At 43.6% G+C, this 19849-nt stretch overlaps 1 protein-coding gene across 2 annotated transcripts in view; it reads right to left on the reverse strand.

Annotated features, from left to right (window-relative positions):
- Shc3 (SHC adaptor protein 3) overlaps positions 1-19849 on the reverse strand; it is a 132420-nt gene that overhangs the window by 83183 nt on the left and 29388 nt on the right. For both annotated transcript variants that reach the window (XM_060372583.1, XM_021654306.2), the window contains one exon: positions 4394-4464. In XM_060372583.1, the coding sequence (XP_060228566.1) occupies positions 4394-4464 (71 nt within the window). The remainder of the gene's footprint in view (positions 1-4393; positions 4465-19849) is intronic.

The raw sequence follows: 19849 nt of genomic DNA on the forward strand, positions 1-19849 counted from the left end.
GTGCACAGTGGTGCCAACAAGAGAATCACAGCTTTGACAACAGCCTTGGGGACAGTGTCCCATCTTGTGTTAGAGTGACCAATGTCTGGCCTTGTGTCACAGTGGCTAGTGAGGAACCTAACAGCCTTGCACAACTAAAGGCCTCTCATGGACCTCCAGGTGGAAACCAGGTGACATCAGTCCTGGTTCCCGTCCTTGGTCCTTGAGCCCTGTGGGGGCCATGGAGCAGGCTGAGATTGTGTCACACTTGTGGGGGTGGACAGAGTGAGGCCATCACCTGGCTGAGATAACTTGGAAAACTTAGAACAATGAAGTTTCACTGTCCCCCACAGTGGGGCTTCTGTGTCACCTTTGATACTGCAAAAGGCACTTCCTGTCCACAATGTGAGAGGTGTGGGGACCATAGGCCCTATTCCAAAATTGTGCTGAGAAAGGCTACTGTGGAGGAGGGCAGAGGACTTGTGCTCTCTGAGCCTGCTGAGGAGGAGTCTGGTGGGAAGCAGTTTCCTCTGCAGAACCTCCCACAAGCTTCACAAGCACGGAGGCCCTTAGCTCCTCTGCACACCCCACCAACACAAGGGGCCAGAGGAAGCAACAGCTGCTGCAGCCTTCATGTCTCTCATATTACGGATGTTCCCTTATAGTCCTGTGGCCACTGTGATGCATAAAATCTTGGCAATAAGAGCAAATAAACTCCAAGAGGAACCCCCCTGACCAGGCCTTGTCCTGTAGAATCTATAAACATTATTCTGCCCCCTTCTTAATATGTGTACACATCCAGACCATGCTCAATATTTCAGGTAAAAATTGTGCTGGCAGAGTTGGGCCGTACAGCCAGACCATCTCCTTAGCACAGCAGGCAGTGATTGACATGAACACATCCCCCTAAACCAAGGTATTAGGAGTATAAGATTTTTGCAGCCACTGAGCCACTAAGTCTAGAAGCGATTAAACTTACATTTTTAACGTTTTGTTTTAGTTGAAAAACAGAAGTCATCTTTTAGTTGGAAATCTATGCCTACTATCGTTGAAAATAAATAAAGTCAGTTTCCAGGAACAGGATAAAACTAGGCCTACCTTAAAGGCCTGTGATGCCACTGTTGGTCCCTCCAGATAATACACAGGTAAACATTTTAAGTTATATTTTAAAATGAAGTAAACAGATGCATAGAGGTTGTTTGCTTACAAAATGGACTTAATTAAATATCATGGCTGAAATACTTGTAGAAATAAGGTCACCTAGTATCTGTATAATCAACCATGCTAAGTTTCCCTGTGACCGTCCAAGAATACCTTTGCTATATAAATTACGAAGAAAGAATTTAATTAGAGAGGCAGGCAGTTAACACATAGTTTCCTAGCAAGGCCTTAAAAGCTCCACACTGGAGGGAGGGTAGGGAGGTCTGGACAGAAAAGAGAAGGAGAAAATGATATAATTTTATTTCTATTAAAAACGTATTTTTTGAAGTCCCACCCTGTGCTAAATCTACAAGGCATGGCAGCGCACTCCTCTGGAAGCAAACAACTTCTTTTTAATGTTGGTGTGTCGATTTATTTTTGTGTGTTCCAGAAACTAACTTCAATAAGAAACACTTCACCTAGTAGAGATAACACAGGGATAGCAAGCAACACAGATAACATAACTTTCAAAAATCTAATGGCACCCAAGGCAATGGTGCTGCAACTAGAATGTTACACCACCTTTTCTGTGTCCGCAATGGACATTCCACTTGCCCTAGTGCACTGAAGCATTTTCACACAGTAGTATGGGACTGCAGAAAGACACCAACCTCCATACCCGCCAATCCTGCTTCCACTACAGTGTGAGTGCTTCTGTCCACTTGGATTCCTCCCACAGGTACACACACACACACACACACACACACACACACACACACACATCTTCAACAAGAGAAAACTAACCTTATTTACTTGTGCCTCCCATAACCTGCTCCCCTTACTGCCCACCCCCAGAGGAGCAGGGTGGTCCCTTAAATGTCCCTTAGCCATTTGCGTGTCATATGGCTCCTCAACACTGGACAAATGGGCAGAGCAGACAGTCCACACTGAATTTAATAAATGTATCAGTGGAGCAAAAGTGCCTCAGGGAGCCAAAGGGGGATCCCAGCAGAAATGACCGTACTAGGTTTTATCCCTTTAAAAGCTGTCACAGGTGAATGTCAACATCGCACAGTTCCCACATCCCCAGATTCCCTCTGCACTTGTGACACTGGATGCCTTGTCAGTGACAGACAGTGAACATGGCCGCGGTGGTGGTTTGGACAGCAATGGCCCCACAGGCTCATATACTTGAATTCTTGGTCATTAGAGAGTGGCACTATTTGCGATGGATTAGGAGATACATGTGACATTGTTGCAGGAGGTGTGGCCTTGTTAGAGGAGGTGTGTCACTTGGGGGTGGGCTTTGGGGTTTCAAAAGCTCAAGCCAGGCCCAGTCTCTCTCTCTTTCTGCTGCCTGTGGATCCGGATATAGAACTCCCAAGCTCCTTCTCCAGTGCCATGTCTTCCTGTGTGCTGCCTGCTTCTCGCCATGACAACAATGGACTAAACTTCTGAAAATGGAAGCCAGCCCCAGTGAATGTTTCCAATTATTAGAGTTGCCATAGTCATGGTGCCTCTTCGCAGCAATGGAACACCCTAAGAGAACCATCTGCCCTTTCGTCTCCGAGGCACAGGAAGGAGAAACCAGCCTCAATGGTTTCTCCTTCCTGCGATTAAGTTTCTCCCCAAAGTCACCACAAATACTGTTCTTGCCCCTCATGGTTTAACCATTAACACCATCCACCCTAACCTGTATTCTGGTGCTTCTGAAGAGCTACCAGCCCTGTGACCAAGCCCCTCACAAGCCGAGTAAGAACCTGAGCCCATCCTGCCTCTCACCCTCCCCTGAGGGAAGCCTCTTTGCCTTTCCTGTGTCCCTGCAGACCTGAGCACAGCGAATGGATGCGTGACCCAGGAGAAAGACTTTTCTTCTACAATCTCTCACTTCAGAACATAATTCCTTTGTCCTTTCACAACAGGGTGGGGATGGAGTCCTTCCTTGGTTTAGATTTTGGTATATTCCCACCAAGTGTCTTGAGTTGCTTTAGGGAGAAGAGACATTACTACAGTACTTGTGGCATAGGTGTGGGCATAACAGCCAGTGATTACACATGATGACTTAAACCTTCGGGAGTGGCTTCCCAACTCAGAGAAGCACAATACAGTAATCAGGATGAAGTAATCAAGTGTCATTTTCTGAGGAAGCTGTTTGAGCAATTCCGCAACCGTCAGTGCAATAGAGAACCCCTGGATACAGGGATGCCTCTGTGTTACAGCCTCTTTATCCTCCTCTGCAACGTGACTGGAAATTAGCTTTTGTTTTTTTAAAGCTTGACTCTGTTAGAAACTATATTTAGTTATAATGTTTCATTGAAAAGTGCTTCAGGCCTGGCTCACAAGAAGTTTAGAATGTAGGAAACACATATAAAATATTTTAAATTGTCATTTGTCATAACCCTGGAACCAGAGATCACTGTGTTACGTGAAATAAGCCAAAGTAACAGAAGTGTGTGTATGTGTGTGTGTGTGTGTGCATGTGTGTGTATGTGTGATGAAAGTCAAAGGGGAACTATGCCAGGGAAGAAGGCAAGTGGAACAAGAAAGGGCATTTGGGAAGAAAACAAAGATCACATGTTTCTCTCATTTGTAGAATAAATATTTAAATGTATGCAACACTAAAGTAGAAAGAATATTTAGGGAGAAAAGGAGACAAGTAGGAAGGAAAGGAAGAATAAAAGAGGAAGACAGGAGATGAATATGAACACAGTGAAGTAGCACACGAGTGACAGTATGATGAAATCTAGTATTTTATACTAATATGTTAATAAAAATAAAATGCCATAATAAAACCTAATATTAGTTGGAAATAAAATAGCTTTAAAAGTCAATCTCCTTCCTAAATGATCTTCTCCTATGAATATTTCCACCTCAAGTCTTGTGAAATTTATTTTCTCTATGCAGTTTGGAAATACACTCTGGATATCTTGGTCTTTGTTTTTCAGAAAGAATATAGTTTGGTGATTAGTTTGACCTTGCATTAGTGGTTCCTACATTAGGGAAACAAACACAAACACACTTAATTATTTTTTTTAAAAAAACCTAATTATGATTATGTTTGCAGCTTAATTACAAAAAGCTCCTAGAAGGGTCAGACGCCTGCCATACTGCTCCTTATGAGAAACATATTTGTCCACACATGAACAGACTATCTGAACAGTCTGAGCCTTGACTCCATTATGGGGACTTTCTTCTAGAAATCCCCAGACGTGAGCTTCTGAGCACTTTCCTCTCAGAGATGACGTCACAGGAATCCGCTTTCAAGAGAGCTTACCTGGTAATCTGAGTTCTTGTACTGAAGTCAAGAGACCGCATTGAGCGCAGAACTTCGATGCATCCCAAGTACTGTGAGGGGAAGAAACAGGTCATGAGTCCCGGGAACTGAGAGCAACAGGAAAGTCCTAATGCTGTAGAGGAAGCTATATACGTTTCTTACGTCATATTGTACCTTTAAACTCAGTGGGGTGGGGGCTGGGAGTTGGCTTAGTGGTGGGATGTGTCTACTGCCAAGCCTCGTGCCCTGAGCGTGAGCCCTGGGTCCCACATGCTAGGAGGAGGGCTACAGCTCCTATAAGCTGACTTCCACATGCACACTGCTGTGCTCTCGCTCACTCCATCACGCCCTCACACACACATACACATGCGTGGAGAAAGAGAATAAATTATTTTTAATGTAAAAAAGATATAAATTCTAAGTGTGATTATGTCTCTATTAAAACTCTAAATCTAAGTTTTCATCTGTTAGGAAATGTCCCAAGTCCCCAGATAGACAGAACCCTTGACTTTTATACAACCTGTCAGTATTTCCATTTCCTTTAGATGTATGTTTTTCCAAAGCTTTTACTGACGTATACCTTATTTGCTGTAGAAAGTAAAAATCTTAAATGTTTATATTAATATTATTAAAGCAATACTGTTATAGTATTTATTATTATTATTATTATTATTATTATTATTATTATTATTATTATATTGATGGGATTGCCCCCCAACCCCAATATCATGCTCCTGGGTCTGTTTTTAGCTTATGTAAAGTTGATATAAAACTAATCAGGACACTCTCATAGTTTAGTGAATATCTTTACGGGCTCATGAGTAAACTGTAGAGCACTTCAGCTTGGCACAAAGCCTTCTTTCCTGTTTTCCACAAGCTCAAATGCACACAGTCTGGATTCAGAAACCAAGACTGTGATGCTGGGCTGTTTTTAAGGCAGACTTTTATAAGAAAACCTGTAACCAGGTAACACCCAGGTTACCAGGTGTAGGAAGCAAGGGAAGGACAGTATTACATCATTTTGACTAGCTGAACAAAGCATTTCTAACTGACCTTTAATTTGATTGGTCCTGCAGTGGGGGACTTTAGGATGTGCAGGTAAGAAAGCAAAGTTTGAGAAATGAAGCCATAGAGACATTACAATATAAGATGTTCTTCTGACCTTTCAAAGTGTCATCATATTAATCATTGCGAGGCAGAACCAAAGAACCTGAACTTAATTTTACCTTAGGATCAAGATGAAAGCAGGTGTAAACAGAGGAGCTACAGCTATGCTAAAAACTAAAGTAGATCTCAACAGAGGGGCTATAGTTATGCAAAAACTTAAAGCAGGCCTCAACAGACAGAGGAACAAGACTAGAGACAGCGGAATAAAGCTCACACAAAAATTCGAAGAGCACACAATATAATGATCTTCAAAACTGATGCAGGAGGGGGTAGGGAGGGGGTGGGGAGGGGGTGGGGAGGGTGGGGAGGGGGTAAAGAGGGAGTGGAGAAGGGGCAGAATTCAACTAGAATCCCATCTCCCACCATATACAAAAATCAACTCAAGACAGTCTGTGAGACCAGTACACTAGAAAACTCAGGGGTAGAATACTTTGTAGTGGTGTCTTCATGGTGAATTTTTTTGATAAGGCACCAAAACTACAGGAGACAAATGCAAAAACATGGCAATAGGGTTGGAACAGAAAGGCTTTTCCAAAGAAAAAGGCACCATCAGCAGAATGAAGAAGAAACCTACAGAATGGAAGAAGACATTTGTAGATTCTACATCTGGTGAGCGTTGATGACCTAAAACATAAAGGAACTCAAACAACTTACCAAATAAGTAAATAATCTGATTTTAAATGGGCAATGCACCTAAATAAACATTTCTCAAAAGAAAGCATATTTATGATCAACTGATATATAAGAAAATGCTCAACATCAGTAATCGTCAGAGAGATGCAAACCAAAATCCCAATGAGACATCACTTTATCCCCAGTTAGAATGACTTTTTCAAAAGCAATGTCGGGGCTTGTGCTGGCTAGATTTATGTCTACTGACACAAGCTAGAATCATTTTGGAAAAGGGGAAATGAGAAAATGGCTCCACCGTACTGGCTTTTGGGAATGCCGACAGCGCCTTTTCTTGATTGATGGTGGATATGCGAAGCCACCCGTGCCTCTGTGTGCAGTCCTACCCCTGGGCTAGCGGTCCTGGGGGCAGTAAGAAACCGGACTGAGTAAACCATGGGGAGCAGGTCAGTAAGCAGCACTCCCCCACATCAGCTCCTGCCTCCAAGTTCCTGCCTGGCTTCCCTCAGTGATGGACTTGCAAGCTGTAAGATGGAATAAATTCTTTCTTCCCAAGCAGCTTTTGGTCATGGCATTTTAGCTGAGTGATAGACACCCTAAGTCAGGGCTAGAAAGATGGCTCATTGGCCAAGAGTGCTTGCTGTTCTTATGCAGGATTCAAGTTCGGCTCACAACCACCTTTAACTCCAGCTCCAGAGAATTCAATACCCTCTTCTGGCCTCCATGGCAGCGCCACTTGTTCTCTCTCTCTCTCTCTCTCTCTCTCTCTCTCTCTCTCTCTCTCTCTCTCTCTCTCACACACACACACACACACACACACTTAAAAATAAAATATATATTTTTTAAATGTTCAACATCATGTTGTTTTTAAAAACAAAATCCCAATAATTCAATTTTTACCAATGAAGACCCAGGAGCCGGATGCTGGGGTGAAGGCTTGCTAGCTCAGAGAGGCAGAGCAAGCACCCAACTGCCCTTCTTACTCCTTCTTACTGACGACCCAGAAGGAAAAAGCTGTTTCTCCTTCTCCAGGTTGTCTTAAGTGCCCTTCTCTCAACCTCCTTCCTTTCTGTTTACTCCCTGTCAGCTGGTTACTTGCTCTGCCTCTTGACCTACGGTTGACCTTAATTAGCTGTTGGATTGATGTGTGTGCTAGGGCTGAGCCACACCACAACTAGAAACAGGTTTTTCTAGTACACCATCTTTGGGTTCACCATGTTATCAAATATCCTGCCACAACTAATCAGCATAAAATAGAAATCAAAACCTTAACAGGATATCACTTCATCCCAGTTACAATGACTATTACCAAAAATGAAAAATAACAAATACCAGGGAAAAGAGAAAGACTGGAAAGATAAAGGGAAAAGAGAAAGACTAACATGGCATTAGTGGATTCAGATGTTATTAAAAACTGCATGTGGAGTCCCCAGAAAATAAAACTGCTATTATAAGGCCTAGAAATCTGGCTTATAAATATATATGAACTTAAATCAGCATGCCAAAGAGACATCTCCCATGTTCTTACTCCACTATTCCCAGTAACCAAGGAATATTATGCCAGCCTAAATAACTGTCAGCTGATGATTCATTACAGAAAATTCAGGGTATATACATAATAAACTACTATTCAGCCATAAAAAGTATGCAGTCCTGTGGTTTGAAACTACATAGGTGGACCTGGAGACACTGTGTTACATGAAATGAACCACACACAGAGCAGCAGACACCACATGATCCCTCCAGATGCGGAGACTGAACTGTTTCAGCTTTGGAAGCATTGAGTAGACACGGGTTACCCGGTTAGGGGGAGTAGAGGGAAAGGGTGTGAGAAAGGCCAGTCACTGGGTATTTAGAAGAGACAAGTCATGGTATTGCTTTGAGCGGTAGGGTGAATTTAGTGTCGCATCCTGGGTTTTAAGAAGCTGTCAACATGGTGATGCGTTCCTGTAATCCTAGCCTTTGGGAGACCATGGAGGAAAGATTAGATGTTCAAAGCCATCTCTGGCTGCACCGTGAGTTTAAGGCCATCCGTGGCTCCATGAGAGCCTGTGGGTCAGTTGGCAGAGGGCTTGCCTAGCATGCACAGAGCCCTGGTTCCACCCCAGCACTGCCTATGCCAGGGTGATGATGGTGAACTCCTGCAATTCCAGCACTCAGGAGATGGAGGCAGGGGGACCAGGTCATCCTTGCCTATAGAGCAAATTCAAGACCTAGGATACGTGAGACCCTGTCAAAAGATGCAAATACCCAAACCAAAGAATTTAGAAGAAAGAACTCTGGATGCATCTATCACTGAGAAACGACAAATGTCTGAGGCAATAAAGACAGTTATCTCGACTGGAACACTGTGTGCATTTCCCGGCGCCCCTCCACCACCACCATGTACGGTTTCTATGGATCAAATTGCAATATTCTTCTGAAAAGGTATTAAACGAGTGGGAGGAAAAAGCTAAGTTACTTACAAAGGAATAAAGGCTGGCAGAGCATCGACATTCTTCCAACAGCAAACACAAGAAGACACGCAGCAGCCAGCAGGGGCACCGTGGGTCTGAAGACAAGGAATAACCAACCAGAAGCTGATTTCCACCCAGACTTCCACTCAAGTGGGAGGGGAAAGGGAAGACTCCAAGTTAACCACCCACGGATGCTCGAGAGGAAGAGTCCAGAAACTTAGCGAAAACAATGAGGAGGAGCACGTGGGCCTCCACAAGATGATGAGAAAAGGAACCAACAGAAATACAGGTACAGCGTGTGCCTTGATAGTTATGTGCAACTTTCAGTATGGGTTTTGATCATCAATAACATGGTTACTGGGGAACAGGCAGAGTGGAATGGGTGTGTTTAGGGTACTGTTATACAGAATTACTCATTTCTAGAATATATATATGTGTGTGTGTGTGTGTGTGTGTGTGTATATACATACACACAATCTACATATATATAGATATATATGGCTAGGGGCAGGAAGGTAGGTCAGCTAGTAATGTGCTGCCCATGAAACACAAGGATCAGAGTCCTGTCCCCAAAACACACATCAAAAGCAGGGAATATAATCCCAGAGAAGCTGAGACAGGAGGATTGGAATTTTGACCCACCCTATGCTACACAGTGAGTCCCAGGCCAGCCTGAGTTAAAGAAAGAGACACCAGCTCAGTCTGGACACCCAAGAAAAACATTAAAATATTGAAGTGATCATGGAATTATGGTTGCTGATAATATTAGTATTTGTTTGATAATTACACGTAAAGGTCTTTACATCACTCAAGCTTCCAATTACAAGCATGTTTCTGCATCCACAAGGATGGGATGCGGAGAAATGGAACGGGCCTCAGCTGTCTCACTAGGATTTTCCACAGCAGCCTCTGAGAGTTAAATAGCACTGCCAAGAAAGCTGCCCCACAGAGCAATGAAGCAAATGGACTATATTAGCTACTTGACTCATCCCTCAGATAAAATATCCTCACAAAAGCAACTTAGGGAGGAAGGATTTGTTTTGGCTCCTAGGTCCAGGGTACAGTCATCCGTGGTAGGGGAGACGTGGCAACGGCTGAGTGATCACATTGTGTCCGCAGTCAGGAAGCGGAGGCGGAAAACAGCAGTGCTCAGCTCGCTTCCTGTCCTCATCCAATCCAGGAGCTTAGAACAGGAGGGGGGCTCTTCTGCCTACCTTTCCAGTGGGTCTTGCCTGCCAACCAAGACAATCCCTCAAAGGCTTGCCAAGACAAATGCTTGCTTGTCTCCTGGGTGGCTGTAGAGCCTGTCAGGTTGGCAGCATTACCCTCACAGGAGCTGTCTTAGCTTCCCTTATGGCCGAGACAGAACACACTGACCAAGGCAACTTAAGCAACAAGGGTCTACTTTGGCTCTTGCTGAGACATGTCCTCCAGCGAGGCTCTGCCTCCTAAAGGTTCCACTGCTTCCCCAAAGGGCACCACAGGTTAGTGACCAAGTACCCAAACACACAAACCTACAGGAAGATAGCCACCTTCCGGTCTGCAGCATAACCCCCGACAAGCCAGGACTTAAAAAAGTTGCTGCAAACTGGCAGCACTAAATTGACAATTGTTGCTTTCCAAGCTAAAGCCAGGCCAACACCCTCAACAACACATAGGTGTGTGTATGTGTGTGTGTCCAGTGTCCATGTGGCAGCCACAGGAAGAGCTCCAGTACATTTCCTCAGAACGCTGTCCCGCCTTGGTTCTCCTGACACAAAGTCTCTCACTGACCTGGTGTTCACCAAGTAGGCTAGTCTGATGGGGTCAGCGAGTCTCAGGGATCCTCCTGGCCACACCTCCCAGCACTTCACCGTACCTTGCTTTTTATGTGGGTTCTGGGACTACAGGTCAGGTCCTTATGCTTATAAGGTAAGTGCTTTACTGACTAAGCCACCCTTTCAGTTCACATGAGAAATTTTTTTAAAGCTACAAGACACAGGACTCCTGCCAGCTCTGCAAAGCATATATCTGCAAAGATATTCCAGCATCTACTCGCGTCCAACGCAGACGATTTCAAGTTCCAGGTTTCCTTTTCTTTGTTGTGTCCTTGCTACCAAAGTTTAAGTCATCTATGTGGTTGTTTCCACCTTAGTTCCTCAGGATGCTCATCACAATAATCCTCCTTGAGGTTCAGTTTAGTTAAATGAAAACAGAAGGGAAGGTGGCTCAACAATTAAGGCCGTGTACTTCTCTTGCAGAGGACCTGTGTTGTGGATAGAAACATGTTTTTGCTTTAATCCCAGGTGTGGAATGTAGAACTGATTCAGATGGTCCACAACAGCAAACTATTTGCCTCTTTGGGCTCTGAGAGGAGCTCTTTGCCAGCTGCAGATAGTTTAAATCAGAGGACTCTAGGGAGACACTAGATGCCAGAGCCCAGGGTCTGTGGGAGCTCAGAGAAAGAACAAAGTAGCTGCTGCTTCTCCAACCCTCCCCACCACAGCCCCTGGTTGCTGTTGTGAGACAAGAAGTTGGAGATCTCCTGAAACAAGGATTGGACTGGCTCCAAGGAACCTGAGGACCCTGACCAGCAGGAAGCAGCTAAGAGAACTGTGCCCCCTCTCCCACTAACCCTTTCTCCTCTACCTGGTGTTGGGGTGTTGGAAGGGATTGGGGTGGAGTAGGGAGAAAGAGATATTTTTAAAATGTAAATAAGAGTTCTTTTCTTTTTTTTAATACTTCAACAGGGTCTCAGTTTATCCAAAAGCACACAACTGCCCATAACTCCAGCTCCAGAAGATCCAGTGTCCTCTTCTGGCCTAAGGGCACCTTCCCTCATGTCCACAAACCCATCCTCAGACAGACAGACACACATCCACACAGAGACGAAAGCATGCACACATGTACATAATTTAAGATAAAATCTGAGGGGCTGGAGAGAGAGCTCTGTGGCTCTTGTGGAGATCCTGAGTTCAGCTGCCAGCACCCATGTCAGAACTGGTACCTCCAGCTGCGGGGAGGGGTACCCGATGCCCTCTTCTGGCTTCACGAGTACCGCACCCCTTCCACAAACCGACAGAGAGCTATAACCCCAACCCAGTTTGCGGAGAGCTTTTGCTGAGAAGTAGATGGAATATGGGAAAACAGTACCACCTGTTATTAAAAATAACAACTCAAGGGCAGCCGATGAAATTGGCTTTTTGAATCAGAACTGTTAAAAGCTAGAGCACAAAGAGGTAGAGACTCGTTCCTGTAGCAGAAGGTGGGTTGAGAGAATACGCAGAGCTAGCTTGCTAAAGCAGCAAAATAATAAGGAGGGTGTGGAGGCAAAATAAAGTGAGAGCCATCGGGAAAGAGCTGTGGTTTGCAGAGACACCAAAAGAAAGCCTCGATCCATCGGGAGCAAAAGGAAAATGAGGGAGAAGTGCCAGTCAGAAGAGACCACTAACAGCCAAGAAGGTGAGGCACACGGTCTGGTGAGAGTCCTGCTCCAGACCTCAGCCTGCAGCAGTGCATCCCGAGCAGGCTGCACAAGCAAGGCAAGGGCAGGTAGCCAAGCCAGTGCCAGGAAAGATGACTCACCGTGGCACTATCCGCCGGCTCGGAGGACTCTGGCCTGGTCGGGGCCATGTGCTGACCCAGAGGTCAGCTGTCACTGGGGGCAGCCTGATGGCAAGGGTTACCACAGAAGGTCTGTCCTGCCACCCCAAACCTCACAAGGATGTGAATTATAGAGGTTCTTTGTGGGCTTGGGAACTAGAGACAAAAGGATCAGGGTCTAAGGACAAGAGAAAAAAGGGTTTTGTGTTCATGACTTAGAAAAGATCTGGGAGTTGGGAGGTGCTTCAGATGTCCAAAACTGATATCTGATTCCACTCTCCACATGGCTTGGAACCTCCAGGGGGCCAGGGTGCAGAGGTCTTCTGCATTCATGTGACAAGCCCATCTATAAACCACAACACATCACTCAAATTATAATTATGTCCTTCCCTCCCCAGAGAGCAGGGGTCTCTGCATGCTCAGGCCACTGGGCCTGCCCTGCTCCACTGCCCCTGAGGTGGGTAGAGCCTGTTGTTCATTGTGAAAATGAGATACCTGGGGCAGATCAACTTGAGAAGGAGACAAAGACAGAGACACAGAGTAGAAATCAGAGACAGGGAAAGAAAGGTAGATGGAGGGAAGGAGAGAGGAGGACAGACAGACAGAGATTAGAGAGTGAACAGCTTCTGGTGATGGTCCTCCCTTCCCATGTCACCTCACAGCACACGGCAATGCTGGGAGAACAGGTAGAAAGCAGAGCCACGTTTTCAGAACAGGAGGCCAGAGATCCCTCAGCCCTTTTTAAAAGCACACCCCCTAAAGACATCCCATCATGGTCCACTTATCATTTTCCTTTTCTTCTTTTCCTATGTGTGTGCAGTGGTCTACAGGCATATGCATAAGCATGTTCACATGTGTGTGATGACATGTGTGAGGTGAAGCCTTTTTGTTTATGAAAGGAGGATGGTAGGACAAGGACTCAGCAAAATCAAAACCATCCTTACAGGTGGTGCCACAATTCCCAAAGTACAACTTTGCTACACAAGATAAGGGAAGGACCTGAGCCATGGGGGATTTTCTACAGTACACATGGTGCATAAGATTATTCTATAAAATAGAAACAGAAGGAACATTGCCCAGTTAATTTTATGAGGTCACAGTTACCCTGATACGTAAACCACATAGAGACCCAACAAAGAAAAAGATTTACAGACCAGTTTCCCTTATGATCAGAGAGGCAAAAATACTCAATAAAATAGTTACAAACTGAATCCAAAAACACATCAAAAATGTCATCCACCATGATCAGGTAGGCTTCATCCCAGAGATGCAGGGGTGGTTCAATATACAATAATCAATAAATGTGATCTATCATATAAACATATTGAAAGAAACAAAACCATATGATCATCTCATTAGATGTAGAAAAGGCCTTTGATAAATCCAGCAGCAATCTAATACTTTTATCACTTCATGATAAAAGTCCTGGAGAGATTAGGGATACAAGGGACATACCTAAACATATTAAAGGCAGTTCACAGCAAGCCTATAGCCAACATCAAATTAAATGAAGAGAAACTCAAAGCAATTCCACTAAAGTCAGGAACAAGACCAGACTGCCCGTTCTCTCCATACCTACCCAATATAATACTAGAAGTCTTAGCTAAAGCAATAAGACAACTGAAAGGGGATTCAAAAGGAAAGAAAGAAGCCAAAGTATCACTATTTGAAGGTGATATTACAGTATTTGTAAGTGACCCTAAAAATTCCCCTGGTGGAACCCCTGTAGCTAGTAAACACTTTCAGGAAAGTAGTTGGATACAACATTAATTCACAAAAATCCATAGCCCTCCTATATACAAATGACAAATGGACTGAGGAAGAAATCAGGGCAACAACATCCTTCACTATTGTCTCAAATAATATAATATATCTTGGGATAATTCTAGCCAAGCAAGTGGAAGGCTTGTATGATAAAAAGTTCAAGTCTTCAAAGAAAGAAATTGAAGAAGATATCAGAGGATGGAAAGATTTCCCATGCTTGTGGATCCGTAGGATTAACATAATGAAAATGGTCATTGTACCCAAGGCAATCCACAGATTCAATGCATTCCCGTCGAAATTCCAACACAATTCTTGACAAACTTTGAAAGGACAATTTTCAACTTCATACAGAAAAACAAAAAATCCAAGATAGTTGAAACAATCCTGAACAGGTAAAGAACTGCTAGAGGTCTCTCTATTCCTGATTTCAAGTTGTACTACAGAGCTACAGTGATTAAAACTGCACGGCATTGGCATAAAAACAGATACATTGATCAATAAAATCAAATTGTAGACCCAGACATAAATCTACACACATTTGGACACCTGACTTTTGTTAAAGAAGCCATAAATACACACAGGAAAAAAAGACAGCATCTTCAACAAATGGTGCTGGTCTAACTGGATGTCCGCATGTAGAAGAATGTAAGTAGATCCATACTTATCACTCTGCATAAAACTCAAGTTCCAAGTGGATCACAGACCTCAGCATAAAACCAGATACACTGAAAATGATAGAAGAAACAGTGGGGAATAACCTTGAACTCATTGGCACAGGAAAAGACTTTCCAAAAAGAACACCATTAACACAGGCACCAAGATTAACAAATAGTAAATGAGACCTCATGAAAGCTTCTGTAAGGCAAAGAACATCACCATTTGGACAAAGCAGCAGCCTGCAGAAAGGAGAAAGATTTTTACCAACTACACATCCAACAGAGGATTAATATCCAAAACATATAAAGCACTCAAGAAACTAGATATTAAAGGGCAAATAAGACAATTAAAAGTGGGATACAGTGTTAAACAGAATTATCCAAAAGGAAACTCAAATGACTGAGAAACACTTAAAGAAATGTTCAACATCCTTAGCCAGCAGAGAAATGCAAATTAAAACTACTTTGAGATTTCATGTTACCTCTGTCAGAATGGTTAAGATCAATAACACAAGTGACAGCTCATGCTAGCAAAAATGTGGAATAAAGGGACCACTCATCCATTGCTGGTGGGAACGTAAACTTGTTCTTCTACTATGGAAATCAATATGGCGATTCCTCAGGAAGCTGAGAATCGATCTACCTCAAGATACCCAAAGGATGCACCGGCCTACCACAAGAACACTTGCTCAACCATGTTCAATGCTGCTCTAGTCATAACAGCCAGAAACAGGAAACAACCTAGATATCTCTCAACAGAAGAATGGATAAAGAAAATGTGGTGCCTTTTCACAAGAGAGTGTGACACAATTCAGCTGTTATAAAAACAATGACATCATAAAATTTAAATGGATGGAACTAGAAAATACTCAATCTTGAGTGAGGCAGCTCAGAGCCAGAAACATAAATATGGTATGTATTTGTGTATATGTGAAGTTTTGCTATTAAGTAAATGATAAGCAAGCTAAAATGCACACACTCAGCAGTGTTAGGATAGAGGAAGGGTCTAGGGAGGACACACAGCTCTCCCTGGGAGGGGGAAATAGATTTTACAGGCGGACTGAGGGAAGGTGGGGAAAGAAACAGGAGGACCAAGTCAGGAGGGAAAGGGAGGCAAATTGGAGGGAGGGAATTTAGGAAGAGACATCTGGAAGTGAGTGGAATTTGATGGATGATGCAGAAACCCAGCACAACGGAAACTTCCTAAAAAGATATGAAGGTGACCCTAATGAGGGCTTCTAATGACGGAGGAGATAAAGTCCCAACTCGCCATCTCTTGTCCCCAAACCAGACTTCCTGTAATGGGACTGAGTTGCATTCAATTGAGTTGTTGGCCAAAGGGTCCCATAGAAATCCAACAACAACCCAGGCTGTTGCTAAGACAATGGGTTGCTCTCTGCAAACTGATAGCAGGGCCTCATTCTAAGGACAACACACACACACACACACACACACACACACAAACAACCCATTGGACATGAAAAAGTTGCGCTGGTTCTTTCATGGAGCCTTCATCTTTGGTGAGGGAAGGTACTCTTCAGACTATCAAAAAATGAAATAAACACCAACCCAGCAACAAAGCCTTTGACCTATAATTTGTCCTACCTCCAAGATATGCTAGGGAAGTGGTGGCATAGAACTTGTAGGAGTAGCTAGCCAATGTCCGCTTTGAGTTAAGGTTCTGCTCCATGAGATGGGACCCATACCTGATACTGCTTGTGTAATCAAGAACCAGAGACTAGACAACCCAGAGACGTAGGGTAAAACCAAATACTACTAGCCAAAAAAAAAAAAAAAAAAAAAAAAAAAAAGGATCAGTAGTGACTCCTAATGACACTCTGCTATACTCTCAGTGCTTTATTCTGTTGCAGAGACCCCACAAACTAATGCAAAGAAAGAGTCTTTGGAACACACAGCTTTAGGTGGGATGTCTCCTACAGGTAACCCTGAGGAAGAGGAGACAGAAAGAGTGTAAACTCTTTCCAGGAAAACTAGGACCTCTGAATCGACAACGCCAGGCTCCTGTGAACTCACAGAAGCAAGCACAGGGCCTGCACAGGTCTGCACAGGTCCTCTGCATGAGTGTCACAGCTTCCAGTTCAGCGTCTTTATGGGAACCCTGAATATGTGAGTGAGTGGGTCTCTGATTCTTGTTCCTGCTCTTGGGGCTCTTTCCTTTCTGTTGGCCTTGTTCAGACCAAGTGTAATTTTTGCTTTATATTATTCTCTTTTACTGAGTCATGTTTGGTTGTTATCTGTTAGTTCTTTTCTAATAAGAGGTAAAAAGGGAGTGGATCCAAAGGACAGTGGAGGAGTAGAGGGAAGGAAGACTAATCAAGATATAATAAATAAAAAAAGAATCTATTTTCAATAAAAATTTGAAAATGAAAATGATAGTATGAGAAAAGGAAATGTAAGATACATAGGCTATAACCACTTACTGCCTCCCAACAAACACAGGCTGCAGAAGTCAGACCACTCAAGAAATTAATGGAGAAAAACTCTTGAAGAACTGACGACCCAAGTCTTCTTTTGAAAATTTGCACCAGCTAAGAAACACAGTTCAAATGATAGAGGAACAACAAAAATCTCCATGTTTAGACATACTGTCAGAACAACAGTAAGGAGAAAATTATGAGAGGTTAGGAAATGGGGTGTTAGACTATTTTAGAAAGAATAAAAGGCAGCTGTGTGATTGGCCACTTGGGGACCATTTAATGAGAATGAACTAGCTACCAAAAAAAGGTTTTGATGATCAGTTTGTGTGATATATATTTTACCAATTTATATGTGTGTGTTAATTTTTTTTAAAGAATTGAGTATCTGGGCAACAGACTTATTGACAACATAGAGCAAAAGGAACAGAGCTGCAACCTGCAATTTCCAAAGGAAACAGACTTTGAACCTAGACCTCAATGCTTTCTATGATTGAGAACTGTACAACGAGGGAAGGTTTTCACATATGCATTGACTCAAAAAGTTTGCCACCCAGAAGCTCTCTATGGATGAACTACTCCATCTGTACATAAGTAAGATTAATATAAATTCAAAATATAAGATGGAAGAAGAAAAAAAGATGGAAGGAAAGGAGGAGAAAACAGGGAAATAAGAAGCTGGGCACAGTGAAACACACCCATATGCTCAGCGAGGGCTAGTTCAAGCCAGTACACATTACAAAACAGGGCCAGGCTGGACAACACAGCAACAATTAATGAGAGGTGATCCAATAGCAAATGGCCAGCCCTATGCATGCAAGTAACGGTATACAGATGAGATAGGTTGAATTTATGTATTTAGGGATACACACACACACACACACATATTTACATGTAACAACAATTAAAGAAAAAAGGAGACTATTGACAACAAGAATTCCTACAGAGACCATACTCCACACCCAGCAAGATGGCAAAGTGGAAATGCAGCAGGAAGCATGGACAGGACAGGCACAGAGTAGTGTGGACTCCTGACAGTAGACATACACAATGAGAAAAGCTCTAGAAAATGGTTTGGCATTTTCTCCCAAAGCAAGACATGGGTATGACTCAGCAATTCCATTCTGGGAGAAATGAAGTCAACGTCCACCAAAAGAAAGGTACAAAGATGCACACTTGGACAAAGATGTGCAAATGTACAACTAATCGTAGCCTCAAACTGGAGACCAGAAAATACCCATCAACAGTGCCTGGCCCGGATGAAAGGACCTCCGACAGAGCAGCTCTGCCTGTGTCAGTCAGCCATCACTACTGTGTCAGACCTGTGCTCGCCAACCTGGAAAGAGGAAAGGTTCGCTCCAGTCCGCTAATTAACCTGGGCAAGGCCCTGCGACCACTCACGCATTCAGAGAGCACTGCCCGAGCCCCACTCTGTGCCAAACACTCATCTGAGCCGGACAGAGTGAGAGGTGAGTGAGCCCCTAAACATCCTGGGGTTCTGTTTGGTAAGGAAAATGGGTCACAGGTTAAAACAAGATGTCAGTCTAGATTTCACGACCTTTTTTTCTTCTTGTGCCAAGTGCCTGCCAGGATTCCTGCCAAACCAAATGTCTTAACTCTGGTCCTGACCCATGCCTCACCTCTGCATGTTGAGTTTTCCTGCCTACAGTCTTCTTTTCCTCTCTCTGTCTCTCAAATTCTTCCTATAATTCCTAAGAGCCACATTAAATATCATGTTGCCAAGTGTTTTATATGTTGTGTGTGTGTGTTACTGGCCTCTGAACTACTCACTTTCCCTTTCTGGGAATAAAATTCTCTGTGTTCCATTAACATGGTCTCCTCAGCTGCTCACATGAGGTCTTTCTTGCTTTCTTTTTTAAATCATGCCATTGTAAAAGGACCTTTTATTCACCTGTTTCAATTGATGTCTCAGAGGCTTACTGCCTCCCTCTGCTAACTGAGGCCTAGACCTGGAAGCTTCTAGCCTCTGAACAATCTAATCTAGACCTAGAATGTTTTCAGCCTCTGAGACTCACTGCTGAATAAGCTCACCCTTTCTTGTCCTTTCTGAGCTCTGGGCTGGCTGGTTCAACTCAGCTCTTCTGACTCTAACTACTCTCTCAGCTGACTTATTCAATCTGGCTTCTCTCTCAGCCTCTAAGTTGCTCCGTTTGGCTTCAAACTAACTCCAACAATCTTTTCCAATCTCCTGGCTCCTTCTCATTCTCTGGCTCATTCTGCCTTCACCTGTGTCTTGCTTGTTTTCTCATTCAACCTCTCTCTGTAAAACTCTCCCGGTAAAACTGCCTCCTCTCTCTGCATTGCCCCTTAAGTAGCTTCCCTTTCCTCTCTCTTTCATGAGAGTTGGGCGTATTCTATTCTGTCATATCTGTCACTGCTTCTGCCACTCAATTAGACATCACGTTCAAATATGTGTGTCTCCTTCTATAAACTAACTTTACCTTCATTGCTTGGGATTAAAGTCATGTGCCACCACACCTAGGCCTAAGCTTTTCTTTATCTGAAACTTGCTCTACACCAGGCTGGCCTTGAGCTCAGATCTGCTTGCCTCTGCCTCCTGGATTAAAGGCAGGTTTGTATTCCAGCCAGATCACACAGACCTAGAAGGTCTTTGGATGTGATCCCTTGCCAGAGCAGCAATTTTCTGAATTAAGATTCCTCTACATGCCATAAGACTTGACACAGACCACATAAGATGCCACATTGCTATAACTCAAAATAAAGAAATTGTTGAACTGTCTCTCT

This window comes from Meriones unguiculatus, chromosome 19 (genome assembly GCF_030254825.1).
Source record: "Meriones unguiculatus strain TT.TT164.6M chromosome 19, Bangor_MerUng_6.1, whole genome shotgun sequence".
NCBI classification, from domain to species: Eukaryota; Metazoa; Chordata; class Mammalia; order Rodentia; family Muridae; genus Meriones; species Meriones unguiculatus.